General features: G+C 39.2%; 1 protein-coding gene across 2 annotated transcripts in view; it reads right to left on the bottom strand.

Annotated features, from left to right (window-relative positions):
* The window catches only part of LOC117952270 (voltage-dependent T-type calcium channel subunit alpha-1I-like), a 237,219-nt gene that overhangs the window by 35,470 nt on the left and 174,436 nt on the right, over positions 1-27,313 (bottom strand). For both annotated transcript variants that reach the window (XM_034884421.1, XM_034884426.1), the window contains 9 exons: positions 22,782-22,960; positions 21,739-21,865; positions 19,627-19,752; positions 18,866-18,955; positions 16,405-16,597; positions 14,960-15,111; positions 11,235-11,344; positions 7,503-7,636; positions 4,962-5,032 (listed from right to left, as the gene is read on the bottom strand). In XM_034884421.1, the coding sequence (XP_034740312.1) occupies positions 4,962-5,032; positions 7,503-7,636; positions 11,235-11,344; positions 14,960-15,111; positions 16,405-16,597; positions 18,866-18,955; positions 19,627-19,752; positions 21,739-21,865; positions 22,782-22,960 (1,182 nt within the window). The remainder of the gene's footprint in view (positions 1-4,961; positions 5,033-7,502; positions 7,637-11,234; positions 11,345-14,959; positions 15,112-16,404; positions 16,598-18,865; positions 18,956-19,626; positions 19,753-21,738; positions 21,866-22,781; positions 22,961-27,313) is intronic.

Raw genomic sequence — 27,313 nt, 5'->3', positions numbered from 1 at the left:
GAAGAATTGAGGCAGTTCTGAAGGCAAAAGGGGGTCCAACCCGTTACTAGCATGGGGTACCTAATAAAGTGGCCGGTTGAGTGTAAATGACAACCTGTGGCCTAACCCACATGACAGAGTTGATGAGGATGTAGAAGTACAGTAATCACTTCTTTGTTTTGCTTTTTACTGCACAAGCACATTGCGGAATACTGCATTTGATGTTTTGCAGTACTGTCTTTTCTTTTCTATATCCTAGCTAATTATTTAGCTTTGATTCAAATAAACCTATGTTGTGATTGTACTTTGTTTTTCATCAACACATTTTAAATTTTGTTCAGTGATTCCACTGGGTCTGTAGTAATCTCTATATTACTGCAGTGCTTTTACAGGGATGTGTTTTCATCCACTACCATAATGAAACATGTATCACCTATTTTGTACTACAATATTTAATGATGGTACAAACAATGACACAGTGAAACTATTGGTATCTTGTGTGATCTAAAATAACGTTTCAATGGTATTTCACAGAATTCAGAATTCAAATTTGTTTTTTGAATGTGATTTCTTTAAAGATATGAATGCACAATGTAGTGTTTTCTACATTGGACAGCCTGTGTTACAAGTGATGACCGTTTTGATTTTTGTGTCTAGAGTTTTGAAAAATGACATCAAGGTTCTGAAGTTGGTAGCAAAGTGATTGAAAAACTGAAAGAAGTCAGGTAGTAAAATGCTCTGTGCTGTGCAGTGTGTGTGTGTGCATGGGGGTAGGTGTATGTGTGTGTGGGTGCGCGTGCGTTAGTTACAGTAACCTTCAGTTTTGCTGTTTGCAACTACAAGTATTTCTGATTCAATACAATGTTTGCAGGATCCTGTTTAGTTTTAAGACCTTTGAGCCCTAAAAAAACTTTCAATAGCCAATGCAGCATTTTTAAAATGCATGAGCATCTATCACAAAATAAGCATGACAGGAAAAGCCAAGGCTTTCGGTCCATGTGTCTATATTCTTTTTTTTAAACAATGCATGCTTGCTAATAAGCTGTAGTGGCTTCATTTCCTTGAAAAAGTCATCTCATATAATAACATAGTAATATCATATCTTCTTTCAAAAATAAAATGTATCATCGTTCCTGAAGGCCTTTTGCCCAACTCACCGAGCAGAGTATTACGTTTCCAAAGTAGTGCCCTAATGTTCACAACACTAAACCTCCAGTGACACACCCTTACTGTAGCTTGATGTGTATTTTTTCATGGTCTAAGCTTTCAGCGGTAAAATAAGACCAACAAAACTGATGTAATCTGTCCAAACGAGAAATCAGGGACCAGAATAAAAACAGGTGAAAGTTGATGGAAAAAGGCACTATTGATTTGAGCCCCAACTGAAGTGGGGTCGATTGTAATTTTACCTCAATGTGCGAGCCTTGTGCTAAAATGTATTGGTGTGTGTACAAACATCCTCCCAGAAGGATCCAGTCAGAGCAATGATAAGGCAGCAGAACTAAAAAAAAAAAAGAACTTCTAGCTGTACACAGACTCAGTCCTTGATAAATGTCCTTAATAAAAAGCTGCAGACACTCCAGATCCATTAGTGTATTCTTCTGTGGTTCATCACATTCAAAGAAGACTAAAGATAAATAGACTTCCATGATTTTAGGAATAGGCAAAGAGAGGCAGAACTTCAGGAACTCCTTTTTTCTATTCAGAAAAGATGAATAACACCCCAGAGAAGATGAAGAGGATGAACATAACAGGGCAATGATATCTTAAAGCAAAGAAGCCGCTTGCACATTTTGGTCCTGTGACCTTATTTAAAAAAATCTTATTATAATATAATATATATGTATACATACACACACATATATATACAGTATATATATATATATATATATATATATATATTTTTTATAGCTATAGAGCAATGACTTTTGTTTTTGTTGAGGTGTATCTATAGTATGTACAGTTATTGTCATGTGTGAATACATTTAGGTTTCTGTTCTGAGACTCCATGCTGTGCTTTACATTGCGGTTCATGTTCATTCTTCCCGGGTCTTGTTGTCACAGTGCAGTAACCTGTAATAGGTGCTGAATAAACTCTTGATTGTCAGGAAATAGTTGCACCACATAACTCACTAATCGACTGGCACAAATACATATTTTAAAGGAAAAGTGTGGTTACATTCAACATTTCATTTTCCCCAAACTACAGACCAAAACCAACAAATCTTTCATATTAACAGATTTGACTGTGTAGCCAAAACCTGATGAAGGTTATTTCTCTGTGAAGTGTAAGGGCGCATTCACACCTATAGTTTGACAATTTGGGGGGGAAGTTGCAACATTGTTGCATTTTTCATTTGGTTCGCTTTACTTTCCCACTGCACTTAGTCAAACACACCACACTGTAAACAAATGTCACGTGATCAAACGCTTGTTTGTGTATTGTACAGAATATCCGAAACTCGCCAACACTTCTGGTCTCAGAAATAATAGCCTGGTTGCCAGCCAAACTTAGCCCCACCCACAATATTTGACTTTGGGATGTTCAGTCTGGACTTGATCCATTGTGGAGCAACTATGCTCGAACCAGAGCTGTTCCGACCAATCAAATTATCAGGCAAGGCAGCTTTATTTCTATAGCAAAAAGGGCGGGCTTCATACAATGATGGACAGATGATCAACAGTAACATATTCAACAATGTCACCAAAGAGAGCTTGGGTTGAATTTGTTTCCAAGGAACACGGCTGCCACTGGAGAATTGAGGTATGTAGATTCCGCCAACATGTCTGTTATAGAAGTTATCAACAGCGCACACGTTTTCAAAGAGAAACAGAGAACCGCGATCAAGGCATTTGTTGATCGGAATTTTTTTTTGCCGTTGTCATGCTTCACATATTGATTGGTTGTAGGTCTATCCAATTGAGTGCAGAGGCATTTTCTTTCAGGGTTTGGTTGAAACGCCCCATAATCACAGCCCAATGGAGCAGTATCAGACTCACATTCTGACTAGAATCTGAGTAGGACGACATCGGGCTACAGAAACACCAAATTTATAACATCTTGGGTTTACAGCTCATGGATCTGAAAATGATCATCCCTTTCATCACTGTTTTTGGCCTACTTCCTGTATTTTGGTTGGATCACGTCCTCACCTGAAGTGAGCCAGACTCTAGTTCACTTGGAAGCGAACCGAGTCCCATGTTTTTAAGCGGACCAGAGTTTGTATGAGCTTCCACATCAGCCCAAACAAACTGGATTATCCCACCGAACGCTCCAGGGTTTGTTTTAAATTTTGTTTAAAAGTGTGAAAGCAACTTAAGAAGTACATGCCATCTCCAGCCAAAAATAGTCCCCAACAAGAACATGGTTTACTCATGTTGTTGAGACAATTACTAAAAACAACAACAACAGTGCCCTGACGTTTTAGGAAATAATTGAGCTTCTTTTATATTTGTCAGCTATTCTTAAATATTGTTTCCAATGGGAACAAATGGGCTTTTCAATGGGATTTTGTGACATTAGCTCAATAAAACAGAATACTGCCAGCATTTTCTTTCCAGCACTGACAAAACACACCACTATTTGTACATATTAATGCAGAAGGGTATGTCATCTCCGATAGGTTAAACTGGACAAATTATTATTTTTCTTTTTTTAAATAAAAATCGAAAGCTTAGATTAGTTTGTTCAAGCCAAATGTGCCAACGATACATCATCATTTATCTGACATAATCCTTTCTGCCACTAAGTGGTCTATGCTTAATCTGTCTTCATCATTAAATACAGTTTCTGCTTCAGGCACAGGAAACACAACTAATTAATAAGGGAACTGATGGAGGCAGACAAAGACAAAGTGAAGCCCAGACAGGGAGAGACTGTAAATAAAGATGAGACGACATGACAGCCCCCCAAAAGGAAAGCCAAAACATCTTGATCAATCTGACGTGGGACAAAATAAAAAAAAGGTACACAATTTTCAGCACCGATGTTTTCTGTCATTTTAGAAAGTTCTTAGCATACTGGTCTTTGTTTAAGTGTTCATTTTTCTGATAAGTTTGGTTTATAATTAGTTATTTGATGCTATAAAAAAGGGGGCTTAACATCATGATTGACAGCTGTCATTGAATGTCAATTGATTCTGGCGGGTCCTCAATATATATAACGCAGCTCAAACCCGGATCACTTGTGCACATACGCTGGCTCTAAATTATGTCACGAACGCAAGATTGCAGCACCTGCATGCCAGATATTTTGGCTTCATTTTTTATAGAGGGAGGAAGTGGAGATGTGTCGTCCATCTTTGTATAAAGTCCATGGGAGTCTGGGACAGAGCAACATGTCATATTTATGGAAAGCTGTCTGGCTTCAGAGGCAAATAGAACACAGAGAGGGAGACTTAAAAGAAAGAAAACACAAGAAAAGTAGAAGATGGATGGAAATGAGGTAAAATGCCATGACTGTTTCATGATTTCCCACATTCACATTTACAGTTCACAAGACAGATGTTATATTGCATAACAAAAATACTATGTAATTTCCTGTCTGAAATACTGCTCTCCAAGTTTATAGAGTATTCCAGAAATTCCAGGACGACCAAAACTTTGATTTATGTTAGGTTGAGCCATGGCTGAAGAACAAAAAGTCCCTTATTGCCTTATTGAACCAAGGGAGTGGACCTTTTAGCTGCTCTTGTCTTATTAGCAGCTGTGGGAATGATACATCTTAAATTAATGCCAGAGAGGCCTTTATAGCTCCCAAACAAAGGAGAGGAAAAGTGGAAAGTTAACAAGGTGTTGTAACATTGAGAGCAAACATTTTGTAATAACCCAAGTTCCTGAAAGTCATAATTCTCAGGGAGATTCTAGCAACGCTGATCTTTTATCTTTCTGCAAATGTTAATTAACTCCTGGGTGTCCTTGTGATGAGCCGAGGGACATATGTGTGTGTATGTGTGTGTGTCTCTGTGTGTGATGACACATACCTGAGGCAGAGCCTGGACCACTGTGTCTAGCAGAGCTCTCATCCCAGTTGCCATTTTCAACAACTTCAACACTGGGGAAAGATCACATCAATCAGGGTGAGACAGCTTTAGCAAAGTGTATGTCTGCATGCATGTGTGTTACTTTGGACAGGAGTTTTGAGTGAAATTAATATTCTGGGACAAAAACCGAAACCGAAAATGACTGAAGATTGTATATTTGTAGTAACATTATACTTTTAAATTGATTTCATGAATTTAATGAATCTTGATTGAAAAACTACAAACCAATAAAATGACACTTTTATTGAAAGTAACACACCAAGATTTGACAATATAGTATATAAAACACAATTGTAAATATAAGATTCTTCATTCAGTTCTGTAACAATCAAATGTAACAGATTTTGTGATGTAGGCTGCATTTTGAATTGGATACTTCCAAGTGGTGTGACGTGGAAAAGTTCTTCGGCACCTTGAACCTAACCTAATTACTTTGAAGTAATTCAACACCGCTGACATGATCACCGTGATACGGCTAGGTCAACTGAGAGGGAAATCTGAGCACTGATTGAGGGGGGGGGGGGGGGGGGGGGGGGCGGAGAGGGATGTGTTTTCGGCTCACATTTTCGTCCGTTTTTCTTTTGGCAAAAAAAGTAAATGCCATTAGCTAAAATTTCGGTGCATCAATGTGACAAACGACAGCCGAAACTTATGGAGTAAGAGAAAGCAAAATAAAGGACAGACAGACAAGAGACAGCATAGAGATAGAAAGGGAACGATCAAACGAACGATCAATAAATGGAATAGGTTCACAACTCTAGATTAGGGACCCTCCATTAGGGACCCTACACAATCCCCAGAGGCCCAATTTATGGAGGAACATGGCCGGCGACGCGGCTGGTAGCACAGAGAAAAAGATCACGGCCGTATTGTAATGGGAAACGGCAACAGCTTCTCAGACAATAAAGCCTCCCGGGAGATAGTCTTTTGTCAGTATGGTTGGTGGTGAGAGTGAGAGTGAGAGTGAGAGAGAGAGAGAGAAAAAGTGGATGGAGTGGTGGTAGTGCATGGTAAGAGCAACTCTAAATCATTAGCCCACACTCCCTCTGTTCTCTCTAAACAGCATAAGTTCGAATCAGGTAACACTTTTAGGATGGCCCATGTTGTTAATGTGAACATGGACTGTTACACCGTGGATGTTTTGTTAGTCAAGACCTGTTAGTAAAAAGTGTTTCAGGATGAGAAACAAATGATGAGTTTGGCTAATGTGACACCCTATTGCATTATAACATCATTAGCTAATGACATGACCTTTGCCTTTGGTAATAACACTAGGTATTTAATATAATATATATTAATTATAAGACACTGCAGGTAAAACAGTGTTCTGTTCTTTATGTATAACGACAACAAAATGTAGTGAGGTGAATTGGAATAAAATCTAATGAATTAAACTTTATTCAGCTACACTTGTTGCATATTTTTATTTCTGACTATGTATTCAGCTACACTTGTATTTTTAAAGTAATGAGCTACAACAGAGCTTATTACTTTAAAAATAAACTATAAGCGTAGCCAAATCTCTCTGTTTGAATTCAGCAATGGGAAAGAGCTAGATGATGGTGCAACATAAAATATTCTTTCTCACAGTCACACAAATAACTTAACATTCAGGCAGAGTGGAACTGTTCTGAAAGGAGAGGAAAGCCTAAAAGTCAGCAGTAGCCCTCACACTTATGATCAAATACCCCACTTGCTTGTTAATCCCCACCGCCTGCTGTTTGATTAGCATATCACCCATGGGTCCACTCAGCGGTCACTGGGCAGTGTTATGGAGGGTAGAGGGCAATGGTAAGAGGGAGAGAATTAAGTGAGAGTGATGTAATAAGTCCCTATCCTCCTCAGTGTGGCATATGCGTGGCATTTTCTGTCTTTGCACACCAGAAATGTCTGATGTGGCGCTGCTGCTGCTAGCCTTGTCTGTACACATGTATGTTTGCCATTGATAAACTAAAATAATAACGTGTTTTTCAACTTCAACTTGCCTGGAGATGTTTTCAACACGCTTGTGTGTCGTGTGAAAAATAGGCATTGGTCCTATTTCTAGCATACACACGTTTTTGGCTCGCAACGGGCCTGATAAGGGCGTGTCACGCAGGCAGTGTGAAAGCTTTAACCTTTTAACATGGGAGTCGAAATAAATAACAACAACATGCAGCTGACACACCACGCAGGCAGGGTGCAGCCCTTAATCCTGGAATTTTTTTTGCCTTTAGAGAAATGGGTAATTGGGCTTAAACTAACTAAATACTGTTACGTGTATTGCATTTTGAGTTGATAGCCAAATCCAAAACAAACAATAAAAGCAAACAGTATCAACAGAAAACAAGAGCAGAATAGAAAACTCTACCAAAAACAAAATTAAGCAAAACGTGGGTCTCCAATATAAAAAAGTTTTTATTACAGTCATTTGATAGCACTTATTTCAGAAAATATCATGGGATAACGTGTACAGTTGCATTTTTCTATGTGTGTGTGTACCTCGTGCTATCCTGAGTACCCTCATGATCCTGATGATGGTGGGGTTGATGGGAAGGGAGGCGTTGATCTCAATCTCCTCCAGGGTGATGCCCATTACTGACAGCAGCACAATTGCCAGGTCCAACTGGTTCCACCTACACACACAGAGAGACACACACACACACACACACACACACACACACACACACACACAACCACACACACACACACACACACACACACACACACACACACACACACACACACACACACACACACACACATTTTACAAAATGGATATTCAGCCCTGGTTATTCTTTATCCCTTTGCTTGTTGTTTTCAGCTGGTACCCAAACTTACCCTGAACTTTATGAAAATGGAAAAGACAGGTCCCAGGGCAAGTAGCACACATATGATTTTTCAATATACCCTGAACTGTAGAATGTGTGCTAAGATAAGCCCTGAACAGGACAATGAGCATAGCTATGGAGTCTTGGATCTGCATATGGCTCATGACTTCATGGCAGCACACATCAGGGCCGGTGTTATGTTAACCTTCCAATGAATATTAATGTTCTAAACCAACTTTGTCTTTGTTCATAATTTGCATGATTCTCCCACGACTGACTTGGCTGAATAATTAGTGACAGCTCACCATTACCTGAAGGCCTGCTCCTGTCATGAATATTCATGTTACTACTAGAAGAACACTTCGATACTATGCAAACCCTGCAGCCTCTGCAACATCACTCAATGCGTTTGTTATTTTGTGTTTTGTCATATCAATGCTAAACAACAAGCTGGATGACTAAGCAAGCCAAACCAGGGCTAAAAGAAATTCACTTTAGCAGATGTCAATGGGCACAGCAGCAGTTAAGTTAGTTTCAATGTTCTAAACAACATCAGACAAGGAAATAACTGCAAATGTAGTGATCAATAATGCATTTGTTTCTGTAGTAGATTAGAGTTTGACCATTGCAAATCTTTGGTGCAGTCCTTCAGAAAAAACTCTCCAATGTTACAGTATCTGACATTTAAAATCAACAGCAAACTACAAATCTAAGTCAATCTGTAGCGTAACCTCTTGGTTAGTAAGGACAGTGGTCTAAAAAAACAGTTATTCTTTCTTAAATACCCATTTGCCAGATCCAGGGGAGTTTCTATAATTTTTTAACTCACTTTACTGCAATATTGCTGCCTGGGGTAAGTTCCTCCACGGTTAATGTTTCTTGTCCTAGATAATATCTAGTTCCAGAGCTGCAGAGTTGGCACACACCAGGCTCAGAGGGTATAAACACACTCGAAATGGGTTTGCCTAATAAAGCCAGGGCTATTCAAAAACATATACAAGAGTGTGATGGCACGAAAAAACAAATGGAGAGAGAGAGAAAGACAGACATTTGCCAGGTGGAATAATATGACTAAAAAGGTTTCAGTCTACATAAGAGCTAGAAACGAAGAGACAGACACAGTGAGACTGGCAAAGTACATTAAAATAGCTGGGAGGAAACATATTAAAGAAGGGGGAGGGGTGACCAAAAGCAATTTCCTACAACACACCCACAATTCTGAAACTGGAAGCTGCAATAAAAAAATCTACATAGTAGAGTAGCTAAAATAATATTCACTAACACTATCACAGCTGCTCCACAAGCCTGTGCACATGGCAGTGAGAGACCCCCCCCCCCACACACACTCCACACACAGTGTATTGTTTAGGTGGAGATAGTGAAATATATTCACATTTATACAAAAAAAACACCATTTATTTAGTCTGATTTTTTTTTTTTTTCATTATAAGTAATAGAGAGGACATTAAATATCTGTCAAAATGTTGATGTAATCATTACTTGAGTTGTACTTTGGTGTTATCAGAGACCCAAATGCTTTTATTATTTAATCAACCGTCCGTCCATTTGTCCAACCATCCATCCATCCAGCCATCCATCCTTCCATCACTCCGTCCGTCCGTCCGTCCGTCCATCGATCCAACATCCATCCGTCATGAACAAATCCACCCGTTTCTCCATCCACCCCTTCATCCATCCTGTCTCCTAATAATTTAACAATATCCATCTTTGTCTGCTTATCCGGTGTTGGGTTGCAGGGGCAGCTGTGGATTTGCTGATTCAGTCTGAAAGTATGTCAGCGTGGCTGTTTGATCCTTCCTACCTGCACATCTGTTGCCTGTTCCGCTAATCACCGCTACAATACTTACACCCAGGTGCATCTCACCATCGGCGCTATTTGTTGCATCTACCAGTGTGGTAACTTGGCTCTCAGTTCAAACTTTGTTCCTTTTCTAGTTTTGGTCCTAGACCTGTTTTCCTTATTCTCCCTGCTTCTTTGTTCAGACCTACGCCTCAAGACCTGCTGCCGTTGTCTGCTGTTCTACCAGCTCATCCCTGCTTGGACATTGCCACCTCCCTGTTCGGATTTAAGTAGAAAAGTTTGGACGCACCATTGCCTGCCTGCCTCAACATCGATCCAGTCCTGAGTCTCCACGCCCTGTTCCTTCCGTCCTTGGTTGCATTAAGTACAGACGCTCATTAATATGTTTGAAAACGTTATTCTGTGCCAGTGTGTGGTTAATCTGTGTTTTGGGTCAGAAACCCGGCCATAAAACTATTATCAAAATAAACAAATGCCAAATAACATATCTGGCAAGCTACAAAATGTTGCTACAAAATGTCCACTGGCATTGCATTTTTATTTGTTTTCCTACATTATTCATTCACAACTGTGAATGCCTTAACATAACAGGTCAACAGCGACTTAAAGCAAGAGACAGGACATGTAAACTTTAGTAACCAAATCCATGATCTTCCCAAATATCTAAGTGTTTTTTCTGCATCAAATGTACAGACAACGGATGCAAACCCTGGTCTCCAGTAACACAGTCCTGTGGCCTGTGCATTGTACCTCGACCAACCATCTGGCCACTTCCCTACATCTTACATGCGGTACAAAACGAACCGCCATCTCAATAAAAATAAAAATTGTCTGTAAACATAATCAGATGGCAGTTATGTTTCTTGTGAGAGTGTTAACAACACAAATGATTTGATTGCAAACATAATATCTCGGCGACAGGGTTGAAGGAGCAGTTGTTCCTTCTTCAGGGACACTGAAGGACTCATCTGTTTGATTCTGGGAATTCTCATGTCTCATGACCATATAGTAGGTGAGAGTTGGAACTTGGATCAAAAGCAAGAGCTTTGTCTTCAGAATCTTTCGGCACCAAACCAATTCCAAAGATTACTCATGTCATGTCTTACATTACAATGCATAGGTGCAGCATCCAGGGCGTTTTTTGGCACCACCGAAGCCAAATGTAAAATCAATGTGTCATGCATCAACACTAAATGTCATTCAGATACTCAGATCTAAATATTAGTAGAAGTTTGCTCTCCAGTGGACTTCTTCAGCAAGTATTGGTTTTAAGCTTTTTGAGAGTTATTCATTTACAATGTGATCTTGCTTTTCCAACGTTTGAGACACAGATTTGGTGATAATAATGCAGAAGGATGTGAAAGCAATTATTTCTGGGGCCAAAACATCATATTTTGTGAGGGAGGACCCTTAAACCCCTCTGCCATATATGTGCACCTAAGTCTTTGACAAACCCAGGGAAAAACACAGGTATGTTCTTCTACTGTATGATATTTAAGAATCTAGTATATACTTCAAACGGGTTCAATTGTGCAGGGATTGACCTGGTCTAAGTGTACACACAGGTAAACCCCTCTGTACCTGTCCTTGAAGAAGCGTCGAAAGCCAAACGCTACCAGCTTCAGAGAGGCCTCAATCACAAACGTGGAGGTGAAGAAGTAGTTGCAGTACTTCAGTGTAGTCTCCAGAGACTGGGAAAGATAGAAACAATGGATTTAAATTGGCACAGAGGTTAGAAAAAAAAAAAAAAAAACATACAGCAAGAAGTATAGACTGTTAATTTGTTCACCTCTCTGAGAGCACGGTTCCCCAAACGGTACGTGTTTTTCCACAACGTGTTTTCATGAATTGTTTTTTATGAATTGCAAGCATTAAATCGTCACCAACACGGTCATGCAGCACATCATTAGAAAGCTTAACGTCTTGTGATTCCATCAAGCCCCCGCACAAAGCATAAGGTGACTAACAGCGGTTATAATCATGTTATGAAGTTAAGAAACACTGCACCGTTTCTGTCTAAATCGAGCATGCATCCCTACCTTTGTCCTCGTGTCTTTATCCACAGCGGTGAAAGATATTCATAAACGTTGATTTCCTAAATCGCAAACACTCCAAAGAATTAGAATATCCAAGCCTTGTAATCCATAATTATCTGGTCCCCTCACAATCTTGTAGTTTCTGGCCAAGTTTCGACGTTCAGAAATCTAGATGCATCTAGTGCATAATTTCTCGGTTTCTATAGCTTGTAACTTTTTCCCTGTGCGGGCTAAAACGAAGGTCGACACACCATTACAATCTGTGGCTTCTGCAGATTGCAATGAACCTTGCACCAAAGTTCACCGTAAAGGAATTCACCATCTCCGCCTAGCTGTTAGTGTGGCACGCTCTCAAACCAAGCTAGTTAAAAGGGAGGCCCTAAGAGTTCAGACACTTGTATCGCCTGGTCCAGGAGACAGTGCAGAATAAAACGTTATGTATGAAAGACTAATTTGTTAACATTTAAATAATCATGACAATTTGACACATCTTGCTCCAGTCTAGGTTGAACAGCTGAGCCAAAGTCATAGGTTACCAACTGAATAGTGGTGGTTTTGGATGACAGGGCCTGCCCTACTCTGCTTCTGACTGGCTAGTAGTCCTTGCATAGGTACAGCTCATGTGCAACTCACAACAAAGATGGAACAGAAGTGAGATGCCTCACTCTGCAGCTAAAACAGAGAGCTCAACACACACGGTGAAAAGAGGAGCTGCAGCAATGTACAATACAACTAAAACGTGGTGTTATTTGAAAATTAAACCACGTAAACCTATTCTGGTACAAACTCTAAATACAAGTGAAATACCTGAAAATAAGAATAATATGAGGACTTTAACTGTAATAAACTAGTTATTCTTAGTTCCACAGTTGATAGATTAGCCACTTCTTCATCTACAATAAGATATTGCAAACTGATTTGTTGTTTATCTTTCGTCATGTGAAAGAAAGAACCATTGTACTGAAGAGAGGAAGGGAGAAGGGACAGAGAATCTGTCAATGCAAGGAAAATATCTTGCCTATTAATTTTTTTCAATAGATAAGTGCTCAATTGAGACAGACAACTAAGTTATGTTAGACGTTATTGTTCTACCACACTGGTATTAATGACTCATGCAGAAAGTGACGCTCGTAATGTTTAATGGATATAATTATACCTTAGTAGTTATCACAAAAGCTGCAGCCAAATTAAGGAAGAACAAAAATATATGCTTAGCTATGTATGGGTTTTCATGTTAAATTATAGCAACAACCCACTAAAGTCAATTCATGTCAGTACTTCACAGTATACACCCACGATGATGTCCAGTGATGGAAGAAGTATTCAGATCCTTAAGTAAAAATACTAATAAATAAAACTACTAATACAATCCTATTAAAGAAATTACTTTGTTACAAGTAAACCTTTTGCATATGCTCTAAAAGTATGTCGGTATAATCAGAAAACTTAAAGAAAGTATTAAAAGGATAAAATACTCAATGCTGGAAATGTGACTGTTATACTAACATATATTAGATAAATAGATTAGTATTACTCACGCATTGATGTTAAAGCAGGATTTTACTGTTGCAATTGTAGTTAGAAGTATAAAGTGGCAAAAGGAAGAAATACTGAAGTAAATTACAAGTACCTCACATCTGTACTTAAGTACAGTACGTATGTGTATTTGGTATCCAGTCATGTCATTATTCCATCCATTATTCATCCATAGACTCTGATTATAGGCTAAACATTTCATTTTAGAGAGTCAGATCTTTTAAACCCATTTGTAATCAGTATATCCATCAAGTCCATCAAACTACAGAACATCAGCAGACAATGTGGAAAGTCCCAGTCACGCTAGGTTCAAGCTAGTTTGACCTTTTGGGAAATGAGCTTTTTTATTTTCATGACGAGAAAAGTGGAAAAAAAAGCAAATAAGCATACATTCCAAAAAACTTTCCTTTAATTTAGGACATCTTACTTTGGCAAAGCAAAGTAGACTGCAACTTTTGAATGTGAAAAAGTGTATAACATATATTCTGTTATAGATTTGTGATAATCAAGTGAGGAAACATTAAAATTAGGAGAACTGTATGTTAAATAGTGTTTTCCTGCCAGATTACTGTAGGTGTAGAGGTGCACTGCTAAGAAGACTTCTTTCAAGACAGACCTTCTCTGGAGTAAAAAATAGAGCCCAGGTTTAGGAACATACTTTTGAACAGCCACGTTAAGCTGAAAGCAACAGTGCAAGCCTTTGGAATAGCATTTTATCTTACTCTCCTGTTTTCACTGGGCTTTAATCCAGTTAATGTTGCTATAAAACCTTTGACTGTAGCCTTGCCTGAGTAATGCGGTAGCTTCCCACATCATAGGGAGCTAAGATAGCTGTTGACTTGAGAGTTAGTGTTGGTAAAATAAGGCATAAACAGAACAAGCTTGTTATTTAAGATCAGTAAAGTTTCATTATAATCTTAAAATATAGAACTATTCTCCTACAATTGACATAGATAGCATCCTTCCAGGATGTAAAGAAAATGTTCTCCACTTTATGTAGCTTTTTGATTCACCAAACTGTATCTGGTGGAACAGCTCTGGTAAGATGCGTGCTCAGGCAAAGCATAAGATACCTTTTTTAAACTCTTTTTACATGTTCAAGAGAATAAATGATCAGAATCAGTATATAGCAGTATTGTTTACTTACCACAATATATAAAAGTCAATATAAAAGCCTGTTTTTCTTTTAAAGCCTAAGAGCATAACTTTTTCATGATAATGAAAGTTATATTAATCAATAAAATCTGACTCTTGAAGAAGAGTCCATGATGTCCTAATCCTAATCCTTCGTGTCCTCCTTGGTTACAAGCGACTGTGTTGAGGAGGGGTGGGGGTGCTGCGTGATCACGTAAGGCTTTTATTGTGTGGCTACACTGACAGTTTTGCTGCCATTACTTAGAGTTCGTCATGGGGGCGACAGAAACTAAGCACTATATATATATATGTAGGGCTAACTCAAACTGATTTTGATTGCCCCCTGCCTCTGAGGAATGTGTTACATAACTAATACCCCAATCTGCCATATTGTTTGTCTTCCAGCACGTGGATAAATGTTTTGGTTGTTGGCGGTTTTTGCTGCTGATTCAGAACAGCAGGCTGGCAGCCTGACTCTAGGAGTGCCCGCTTTAAAAACAAAAACAAAAAACTGCCCAGATGGTGCACCACCACCCACTCAGACGCCCATAAACAAGTCTGCTATGCTACGCCTCCATCCCCATAGGATAGTGTTGTCACCTGTGGCTGGCTGTAGTGCTCCAGAGACATGGTGATGACATTGATACAGATAATAAAGGTGATGGCCAGGTCCAGGTAGTGGCTGGTACACAGATTGTGGATAGCTAGCCGGATTCTGCCGTATGATGAATAGTAGGGTAGCTTCTGGGCCTCTGGGGAGCAAAAAACATTCAAGGGAAAGGGAAAGTGGAAAAACAAGGCAAGGAGGGATTTGGATCAGTAAGAAGGCACAGGAAATTTTAATTGAATGGATAGACAGATGGAAAATGTAATTTGGATGTGCAGGGGAAGGGAGTAGGATGAGATGGGGAAATGAAAGCACAGAATCAAGGAAGAAGCAGAGGAAACACAAACTTACAGGAATAGTGTAGGAAAATGCATCTAAGAGTGAGGAAATGAAAGCGCAAAGTGAAATAAGATGTGAAAAAAGAGAAAAACAGATAGTTGGTTTAAAGGAGAAGAGTTGGGAGAAAGCACTGCAAGGTGCAAACATAATTATTTATTTATGCCAGAGGTGGGGGAGAACGAGAGGCAGAGCAAATGGAAAAAGGCAGAGAGGGAGATGAAAAGTTTAATGAATAAGAGGGAGGTTAAGGAGTTTTAAATAAGCTGAATAATGATTCATTCAAAGGCATGTCATTGAAGATGAGGTTTTACTTAACTATTTATCATTTTTGTAGCTATTAACTAATTGGGCGGACTACATTGTATGATAATGTGGTAAACAAACATTTATTAGAGAAGAAATTAGTACATTTTATTATTATATGTGTATGCGGCAATCTTAATGTATTCCTGTCTTCTCCACTTTTTAAAATTGATTTATTGATCCCATCTATTTATCTTTTCCAAAATGACTCCTATCCCTCAATCATTCCGTCCTCCCTTCGCTCAGTCCTGTCCATCTGTCCTCTTCCCTCCCATCCGTCCTTATTTCCGTTGTGCCTTTCCATCCATCTTCCTTTTCACCTTCTCTTTCTTTCCTGCTGTCCCAAAGGTGCAATTTTGTTCATTTCATCCCATTTCTACCAAATCCTCCTCTACATATATTTTCTCTTTCATCTTACTGTGGTTTTAAAAAACCTCTACTCCTCCCACTGTTTATGTATTTATTACACCTTTATTGGTCCAATCAAGTCATTAAGAACAGTTAATTTTTATGATGGCAACGTGAAAAGTGGCAAAGACACTAAAAGTCCCTCCAGGATTTCAGACTTATTTTGAGATTGTTATGGCCCCAAATTCATGATGTTGCAGGAGCTATTGTAAAAACAAATTCCAATAAAAGGTGCAATGTTTTTTGTACATTTGTTGCAATGAACTTGCGGGAGAAAAAGTTTTGATTGTTTTTTATAGTTCTTTAAAAATAAAATCTATCAAAGACCCTTCTCATGTATCCCTGTCCCTCCCTTCTGCTTTATTTCCCATGCTTCCCTGGGCCTTACTTCTCCTCTTCTTCTCCATGCGACGCTGGCGTTTCTCCTCCCGCCGTTTGGCCTCCTCCACCTCCTGGTGCTGACGACACTTGTGGAAGTTCTCTACCACAACGCCCACAAACATGTTGAGGACGAAGAAACTGACAATCAACAGGAAGGAGATGAAGTACAGCAGCATCCACGGATTGTTGTTGGTCGACGGCTGGGGGGGGGGGGGGGGGGGGGGGGGGGGGGGGGGGGGGGGGGGGGGGAGACGAGAGAGATTTGGGAGAACAAGAGTGAGGGGAAAGGAGTGGAGTTGAACAGAGAAAAAGAGATCAGACAAGGAACTACCACAAAACAGTAGAGTAGATGAGGGGGAGTCAGAAGACATACAGGAAGACTAGCAGGAAGATAGAGGGATGAGGCAGGGAATAGAAAGGGATCTCTTTGGTTGAAAATATCCCCAAGAATTGTAAAAGAGAACAGAAAAGACTGTATAATGGTGGAAAGGAAAGCATTAGCAGAGAGCTAGTTATTGAAAAGAAGAAGGGAGAGTTGATGTTGTCTGACGTTGTGAGAAAAAAAGTCTGAATTCAGTGCTTTTGTCAAAATAGTAGATTTGAGATTTTCTTGTATATTTAATTGAAACTGCTCATTGCATCCTATATACACAAACACACACACCTTTTTCTTCTTCTCTTACTTTGGAGAGATTCTTTCTGTAAGCCCCTAGGGGTTTTCTTAATCTCAACTGTAAAATCTTTTATTTTTTATTTTCTTATCTTACTGTTGACTTGATTTTATTCTGAAAAATAAACAATAAACACTTAAGGAGCCTGGAGGGAGCTCAAGGGAACCAAAGCTTTTGGTGGAGGGTAAATATGGAAAGGCAGAAGTTATTTGAGGAGGTTATTTATATGTATTTCATGCGGAAATGTGAAATATCAGAAGACCACATTAAGAACCTGTGTGTTTTTCCGTGTGCACAGGGAAATACATTACTTGGTGTTTTATGTATTTATGAATTAGATGGCAGTGAAAAGGCGGGACTTTTAAATCAGTTTATCATCTGAAAAGCACTGGATTAGTTTATCATTGTTGTAAATCTATTTTTTCCAGTATAGAGGAAGATTTGATTTTCAAGGCCTTTTAATCAACAAAACCACTCCACAGCCAGTACAGTCCAAAACTCCTGCAGCTGTCACTGGTTAAAAAAAGAAATATATATATAAATATATATAAGGATGACAACGGAACGGAACAAAAGACAGGAAAAGGACAAATTGTGAAGAACAGATCGGGATGATTGGGTGTGGAGGCTGTCATCACGGGGAGTCATTACGAAACAAAAAAACAGGTTCAGGTGCAATAAGCCGGAGAAGAGAGTCAGATTTTCAATTTGGAGGAGCGTTAAGTGTTGAAAGCGCAGGGTGGAGTGCAAATAGGATTAGTCATTCAGAGCCATGTTGGACTGCAGTGAGGTTTCTCCCTGAGGCGGGGAAACAGAATCATCCAGAATAAAGCCCTCTCTTTAATAGATTACTTAATAGATGTACAAATAAAACCAGTTCTTAAGGGAATCTGTTCACTTTAAAGCCACTTCAGAAGACTAATTTGCATCATGTCATCAGACTTTGACGTCATGTGTGTGTGGTTTGTGTGGTTAAAAAAGAGAAAATTACTGAAAGGGTTCTTTTTGGCCAGATTCCCATAGTGCTGGTTAAATCAATGGTGGTTATTTATTTGTGAACAAAATGAATCTACTGGTTTGGTGTCTTTTAACATGTTGCCACTCACAGTTAGGTTGACATTGTTTGTTTTGGCCGTAACAAGATGTGTCAAGAAGAGAGAGAAGTTCAAACCCTTGCTCTGACAGTTGATAAATCGAGGCATAAAGTGGGTGTGAATGTCGGATATGCCGGTCTCTCGATATCTACAGATCTTGTCGAACACAGCTCATCCTAATCCGAAATAGGACGGATTAGGAGGGGCAGGGGGGTTTTCCAAACTATTAAACAGACAAGTAGTTCTGATGGAGTACACTAGCAGCTTAAAGGGAATGACATTCAGCAAAGGAATCTTAGGCTACTAGGCCATCCTGCTTTAGCTCAAATGTAAGAATACGATTAAGCCTGGATATTCTTTTCTATTTTTTCTGAGATGGTTTTGCGATTCATTAGGAAGCCTCCATGTGGAGGAGTAGTGGGCACATCCAACTGGGTGGGGATCCCAGGGTGACAAGAAGGACTGATCTAATATCCCATTTGGCCTAAAATCGCGTGGGATTGTCTAGAAAGAGAAGGAAGATCTGGCCATGTGGGCTGCTCAGCTCAGTTTTTGCCACTACAAACCGGATACAAATAAGTGGTGAAAAACAGAAGGACAAAGAGTACATGTGTGTCAGCATGCTACTGTGTGTTATACAATAATGTAATTAGATAAGTTTGTATCAGTGTTGTGTATGTCTGCACAAACTGTCTATTATTACCTGCTGGTCGATCCCCACTGCATCCAGTCCATGGTACATGATGTTGACCCAGCCATCTTTTGAGGCCAGCACAAACAGGGACATTAGAGCCTGGAGGAGACACACACACACACGTTACTTCTAAACTGGATAATGCTTATCATAAGTGTGATAAAGTGTAATATGAAGTTTGAAAATTTACAGTTCACTGTATGCCGGAAAATACTGAAAATTGTGTAGCGGAGCATTTAGCTACAGTATTGTTTGCTCATTCATTAATTTGGAAAAGCAGTTTGTTTGTCTTTCTTCTAAACAAGCTTCTGAATTTCAAACCCACCCTTATACCACTGACTGTTTAGAGCAGGAAACATGTTTGATTGCTATTATGAAGATACTACTCAATAATATATCTATATTTAAAGAGATAATCTAGTTATAATCAGTTGTAACATTTTCAGTTGTTTGCTAGTGTGCTATAGTAGAACTCAATTAAACACTGCCTTTTCCAATGCAAGAAAATGGTATTTTCCTTATATTTTTACATTAAGAAGAATCTCTAGATTTAGAAACATTCCTTCTATTTTGCCAATGTGTAGTGTATTATCATAGTCATATGTATTGTAGTTATTCTCCTTGTATAGTATAGGAGTAATGCTTTCCTATAGTTTGCTTATTATTATTTCAATTCTTTATGAATATGTGCACCATTGTTTGTGTTTACATTAATATATTCAAAATTATCCAGACAGGTGGTCAGGGATGCATTTTCTTCTCTCTTGTACCTGTCCAAGGTTGTCAAAGTTGTATTTGTGGTGAACCCATCGATAGTTGGCAGCTAGACAGTCGGATTTGTTAGTGATGTTCTTCACATTGAAACCCACGCAGTAGAAGAACTTCCCTTTGAAGAGCTGTGACGGAAAACACACAAGTAGAAGGAAATGAGAGACAGAGGCGCACAAAGATACATTTTGATGGAGCCATGACAACTGTTGTGTGCACCCACTTCTTTCATGCAGCTTGTGAAGTAGTGCCATAATTAGCGTCTGTAACTGGTGTGCTCGTGAAGTCTAAGTAAGGACTCCAAAAAGCACTTGATATCCACAGTGTGGTTTTCCTCTTGAGAGAATAGGTTTTTAATTCTCAATCTTATCAAACACATCAAAGAAGAGATTGAGTAAAATAAAATGGCAAATGCAGAAAGAATAATACATTTTAAAAATATATGGGAAATAACAGGATGGGATTGACAACTAGATATAAGAGGAAATGCAGGGCTGCACTAATGAAATAGAAATGGGAAAACCAAGTCAGCTGTATGTTTGCACGACTTATGAACTCGCCTGTAAATAGGATAAAGAATATAGAATTACTTCCTTACTAATAATATAGCCGGACCATACAGTGAAGGCGACGTATTCATGTAGCAGGGAGATTTAAATTGATTGTGTTTTGCTTTGTTTTGGGGTTAAGACAATATGATCTATTCAGGGTGTGATTTGTGAAAAAAGCAGAGTGGGAGGGGGGGGGGGGTGTTTTTCGATCACGCACAACAAGACAAAACATGCAACAAAATCCCTCTTTCAATACCATGGATATAGTGCCACTCGGCCAGCCAACCCAAAACACTTTCATGTTGTTTACATTAAGGAACTTCAATATTCGATGGAAAATAATCTCCAAATGAAATAGCACAATGTGGTGTCAACATACAACACAGCGCTTTCAAGCTTGCAGGCAAAAACTAAATACTTTCACCCAGGAAACGCTTAACCACATTCTTTTTTTCTATACTTAACAAGATGTTTTGGGGTCTGGACTTAACTTTCAGGGTCGTAACACTTTTTATGGCTAAACTCCACCACCATGGCCCCTACTAGGGCCGTCATCTGGCGGTGCCTGTAGCCGGCTCACAGTCACCTATTGGGGGCTAAACAATTGCCGCTGGTAGCCGACGTCCCAGAGTTCTGTGGTGCCTAAATACAACCAGCAACTGCTGCTCGGAATTTATTTATGTGTTTACGTTATAGCGCTTCACTTAGTTTAAAAAGTATTTTAGGTATATAATGGTCTACTGGTAAATCGGTATTGATCATTTTGAGGGGGTGATACAATTTTCCCCACAGATGATAAGAATTATTCAGCAGAGGCAGGGGTGTGTAGAGCAGAAAGGGAATCGTACCCTGGATCTAGTACATACCATGTTCTGTATATACTGTGCCTTGAATATCTGCGCTGTTTGAATGTTAATTTGAATACTCTTTTGAGAAAATATACTTTTGGGATAATATACTCTTGGAGATAAGGGCTAACTCTTTCTGTGTTTTAGAGTCCCATCACTTAAATGAATCCCAATAAATAGAGAAAACTTGCACCTGTAAAGGGTTGATAAGGTTGTGGCTCATTATAAAATAATTGATACTGTTTATATTTAATATTGATGTGAATAATGATGAATAATGATGTGCGGGGATATGTGGAGAGCACAACTTAATCTTCTAAACTAAGCCTGTTCTTTTGTTTTGGCAGGAAAGCTACTCCAACCTGGATATTTGGATATTAATGTTTTACCATGATACCTCATCCTGTTGCATTCTGCTCTAATTATCCTCCTTAGTCATGCTGTGAAAACATGATTTCATTGTGGGTGCAAACAGAGCCACACCGCCTTATATAATGTTCTCTACAGTTTAATGATTAATTTCTTGGTTTTAGTTTTTTGCTATAGATGGAAGTTCAAAGCATCATTTTTAATTTGAGAAGCAGGGGTGGATATGTCAGCTCATATTATATTTTTAATAGTTGATCATCTCAGTTCCAATTAAAATGTTTGCAGAGAGTTATCATACAGTGTTCAAAGGCTTGCAAGTAAATATGAATCCATATTTGATGATTACCTGAACACCAAGAATACCAAAGATGATGAAGAAGGCACAGCAGATGAGGACAATGTTGCCGATAGGCTTGAGGGACGTGATGAGGGTTTCGACTACCAGCTTCAGTCCGGGAGCTCTGCTGATCACCCTGAAGGAGCAAAGGAGAGATCCAGAGATATAGAGACACAGAGAGAGAGAGAGAGAGAGAGAGGGAGATGGAAAAAGAGAGAGAAAGAGAGAACTATCACCTGTTGGAAAGACACTGCAAAAGATCAGAGAAAATTGGATTGTTAATCGCCCTTAGTCTTGCTATGCTAGACCTTCTTTTACAGTGCTATTGGAGGAGGGTCTGGCTAGTTTACACAGCATTTCAGGAGGGGAGAAAATATTGTGCTATTATTAATCGGCATTTCTTAAACCAAACAAAATCGCCTTGGGTGGCGCTATGCGCCACGCGGAGCAACCGGGCCTCTGCAAAATTGCCTTAGGAAGGAACTTGTTTTGGTGGAATATGTGTACGTTCAAAGGTTGTTTTAGTCATGGGAAATTAAACTTCTATTGTACAAATAGTCTGGCTAGCTGTCTGGATTTACTCTGGAGAGATCTGAGGATGAACCTTTGACTTCATGTTGATGTGTAGTCTTGTATTGCAAGACAAATTTCAGTGCATATGGACAAATAGTGTTATCTTATTTATCTTCCTTTTATCTTGTCTTATGAGTTCCTCTTGTATGCCTTTTTCAATATACCACAGTAAGGGGCTGACTGACTCTTAAAGGAATAGTTTGCTTTTTTATTTGCTTTGTGGTGAAGAGTTACATTAGGTTGGAAAATCGGTCCAACTCTCAATCTGTACGGTACATTCAGAATGAAGTAAAAAAAAATGATGATGGTTTTATGGGGGGTTTTGTCTGGCCAGCTGTTTCCACAGACAGAACAGTCTACTGCATGGACAGACAGATATGACAGTGGGTTATCTAACTGAAGAAGTGTATTTCTTTCAAAATCTATCCCAGCTTATTATGCAGAAACATAAAACTTAAGAGTTTTTCCTTCTAACTAACCTGAGGGGGCGTAGTGTCCTGAGCAACCGGAGAACACGGAGAACCCCCAAGATCTTAGCCCCACCAGCCATCGACACCACAATGTCAATCAAAGACACGAATACCAGGAAACCATCGAGAATGTTCCAGCTGCTCCTCAGATAGGCTTTCTCCCCCAGGTACAGACCCATAGACACCACCTGTGAAGATGAAAGAAGAAGGATGCAGAATCCCGCCCAAGTAACAGTGGTCAGAGGAGAGGAGAGAGTCACACAAATGAAAGTAAAAAGACAGGATTAGCTGGGAGACTACTTCCAAGCGGGGGCACACTTGTGGAATACCTGCAGAACAGGGACATATAAGTAGTACTTTTTATAATATATGGTGAGCTATTGTGTGTGTGTGTGTGTGTGTTTGTGTGTGTAGCAGTGTTTTGCCATGGAGAACGAGCTAGCATGCTAAAGTTAGCCACCTCGTCTCGGCTAGTTCCGTAGAAAGCCGTGGAGATTTTAAACAGCTCACCCAGAGACTGAAGGCAGAGGACTTTCAGAAACCTGTATCTCACTGAAAGCAGTATGGATAGTTTTTTTTCCAAGTGTGTACGTGTGTGGAAGCACCAGCGACACAAAATAAAAAAAACAAAAAAATAACCCCAAATCCCAGGAAAATTGATTTTTTTCATAATATGGGCACTTTAAGTAAGATTAGGTTTAAAAGTGAGATTGGGTTAAAAGATTATGTTGTTAGCACAATGGATTGTGTAAATGCTATTGCAGTGCAGTGAGAGGTGTATTAGAGGTGTATGAACAAGGGGAAGCGGTGTTAAATCAAAAAGAAGAAATAAGGGAGGAAAAACAAGGACTAGCTCTTAAACCCCAATATGAGAAAATGAAAGGGGAGGAATTAAGGGAATTAGTTTGAATAGGGGAAAGAAATGGCGATTAAAAGGAAAGTCTACAACAATTTCAGGGAACAATGGGCATCTCCAACACTGGACCTTCTACTAACTGATTCAATATCACATCACGCTTTGCAGTTGTTGGAATGATGAATCTGCAGCAAAATCAAAGTTCCTTAGAAAGGCACTTTCATTTCAGACGTGCAGCGTTTTGAAACGCCGACATCGCACTGTGCCTCTTTCCTAGGTACAGCTGGATGGGAGGACTCGCTCACTAGGCGAGCACTAATGGGCAAAGAGCGGAGAAGGGGAATAAAACAAAAATGAGGGTAAGGTGGGGGAGATCAACAACTTGGTAGAAACTGTGAGGCAGCTATCAGTGGGAGGAATGAGAGAGGCGGAAGTCAGGGGTGGAGGAGAAAGACAGAAGAGGCTCAAAGAGTAAATGAGAAAGTTTTGAGATCAAAAAGAGGTGGCGAGGTTGGAGGAAAAGTCGCACGGCAAATGTTTCGACATCATTTGACACCTGCTTGGGTGCTTTCATGGAAAAAAAGTACTTTAGCTGTCATGTTGAAACAGATTGAGTAAAAATGCAGCAGATCTGTCTGCCCTGTTTGGTAGAAAATGCCACCAGACAGAAATGTGGAGCGATGGAACATTCTAGAAAATGTGGAATAAGATATGTGGTGTTTGTGCATCTGTTTGGAAACGCATCACAAGCATAATGATGGCAAACTGATGCAAAATAAGCCCCAGACTATCAAATAATAGGCTTGAAGGGAGGCTCTGTAAACTTTGTGGCATGCTCCACAATGATCTGTCAGTCCGCTGAGATTCAGACCAGTTGCGATAGAAGCCAACGGGGACCTAGAGTCATGATTAGAAACATGTCAAACTATATGAAAACAGCCATTGAGACTTCAGAAATCACTCAAGCTAGTAGCTAGTATCTACAGTGAGGAAAATAGTATTTGAACACCCTGCTATTTTGCAAGTTCTCCCACTTAGAAATCCTGAAGGGGTCTGGAATTGTCATTGTAGGTATATTAGCAGTAGTTATAATATGCCCCCATCACGCCACAATGTTCAGACAATACTTACAGAAAGTATTTACAAAGTATTTACGCCAGCCTTCAACTTCTTAATTCCAAGTGAGCGAATTGAAGAATTTCAACGGGGATGACACAATAAAGCACTACAGACGTGTCAATAAACTTTGTCTTTTTGAACTGTGTGACATAAATCCAATCAATAACCAAATCAAAAAAAATGATATATTAAAATAGTCCTGTTCTTCCAGTTCTTCCAACACTGCATTAGTTAGTTCTTGCAGGCATTCTTATTAGGCATCAGTCAAAATGTATTTTCTGCCTTCTAGAAATGCTTTAATAAAACTCTGTTACTGTATCTTGTGCTGGCAAACCTCCACAACATATGCCACCTTTGAACAAACACCTTGACTGTCACCACGGTAACTCAAAGTGAGTGACGACAGCAGCAGCAGTGGAAGCATGATAACAAATATTGTCAGGGTATCAAAACTCGACATACATAATGTAGAAGCTGAAGGCGTCAGAGGGTGGAAAACACACAAAAAAAGAAAAGGAATAAAGAAGAAGAGGGGATGAAATGAAGACAAAGTATAATAAAAAACAAAGTAAAAAGAAAGAAACAGAAAATAGACTTTTATGCATCACAATACTAACTGAAGTAGTCTCATAATTCCACAGTTTGGTTACGGAACAGAATCTTTGCGCTTTGTTTTGACAGTAAATATGGTCAAAAAATCTTACTGTAGGAACATTTTTCATCTGTCTACGGTGGGGAGATCTGCCCAGCAGCGGGTCACTGTCAAATCCTATACGATAGTTCTTTTCTCATGTTTTGACAGGATGGATAGCGAGAATAACACTGTTGCTCTGTTATTAATAGCAGCCGGTTATACTAAAGCCCCTTGGGGACTGTTGGAATGCCATTGGGCCTCTATTAAGCAGATCAAATATCGCCACCATAAAACATGATGCATGGGATATCTATAGCAGGTCGTTGCCAGCGCTGTTATCAAAGCCCACTCTTCTCCACTCCAACCCGACCAGCTGGGCTTTGGCTGACAAGGCGAGTATGTCACATTAGATTCAAATTTAAATTAGATTCAAACTCCATTTGCATTATCACTAGGCGGATAATATGGCAATTATTGTACCTCTCATTTACGCATTCATTTTGCAATCTTATGTGTATATTGACTTCATATGATGGGTGTCCACTTTAGTTCTATTTAGACTTTTCCTAACCCTATTCTATCCTACCCGGCTGTACCCACAGTATAGCTGGACTATTTTAACAATAAAATCACATTGGGGGACGGGTCTTTCTGAGTCGGATTATTTGTTTATGATGATCTAAGAATTCATTTGACACAAATCTGGTCTGTCTCCATTAACATTGGTCATTAAAGGTGTTGTCACATAATTCAAATTTACAAAATGGATAGATTAATAATAAACATTTTTAGAAAACATAATGTCAATAAGGAAAGTCAATAAAATTTAAAAAATGTTCATATTGACACTACAGGAAGCAACCAAGGTAGTCAATTAGGGATAACTATGGCTCAGATTTGGCATTCATGGGCTGTTTTTGGCCGGTAACTTAGACAGTGAAGATGTGCATATAGTGTTGGATTTGGTTTTCTTCCAAACACATGTACAAAATTAAATTACATTGGTTGGATGTCTCAGTTTGAATCTGATTAAAATCTTACCCTATGATCAACCTAATTCCCAGACTAAGTGTGTTTCGGTCGCACGTCTTTGACAACAAATGATTTCCGGAGTCAGAAATATTATAAAATAAATAACACTTATCTTAATTAGTACATTACGTATTATTAATTTACCAACTTGCTAATAAAAAAAACAACTGTTTTTGTATTTCTTAGGTGGCGAACAGTAAAAACCTGGTAAATCAAATCAAAGTAAAAGTTTAGCAAAATGGTAATCATATTTTTAAACTTTAGCCAGGGGAAATTTGCTCATAGTACACATTTTTGTCATCATCATCCTTCCTCCTGTAACACTCATCAGCTGCTCAGTGCAATCACATACCTTTTCCATACAACATTAAGCAGCTCCAGAGGAGTAGTTTAGAGATTTGGTGCTTATTGGTATAAAGTTAAAGAAGTGAAGAACATTAGTCATTCCATTTCCCTGGTTTGCCTTTCTCAGTTGCTCTTTTTAACTGGGGCAGGCGTCTGGTAAGAACATTATGCTCCTGCTAAAAAAATCTAGCGCCCTAAGAAAGTTGCTCAGTAATGCTACTTAAAGCTAAAGCAGTATTTTAAGATCCATTTTGAATGTATTTCTTTCAGCTTTCATCACTGAGCTCCTAAGTAAGTGTTGTGAGGCAGTTTTAAAGAAAAGAAAAAGCATGACACTTTGACAACCCTGCTTCACATATACAAAGCTGTTGCTGCCAAAAGTGTTTGGAAGTTTTGCCTCAGCCCAAAGTTGGCTGTGGTTTCATGACAGGCCCAGAGCTGAATGACTAGGGTTAAGGTAAGAAATGAACCAAGTGAAAACGGGAATCATGACAAGAGCCTTTACAACAATATGTTGCAAAATGTAACTGGAATTAAGATATGATGACGGTGTAA

This window comes from Etheostoma cragini, chromosome 2, assembly GCF_013103735.1.
Source record: "Etheostoma cragini isolate CJK2018 chromosome 2, CSU_Ecrag_1.0, whole genome shotgun sequence".
Taxonomy (NCBI): domain Eukaryota; kingdom Metazoa; phylum Chordata; class Actinopteri; order Perciformes; family Percidae; genus Etheostoma; species Etheostoma cragini.
The sequence above is the reverse complement of the archived record's forward strand: the minus strand, read 5'-3'. Positions and strand labels throughout refer to the sequence as shown.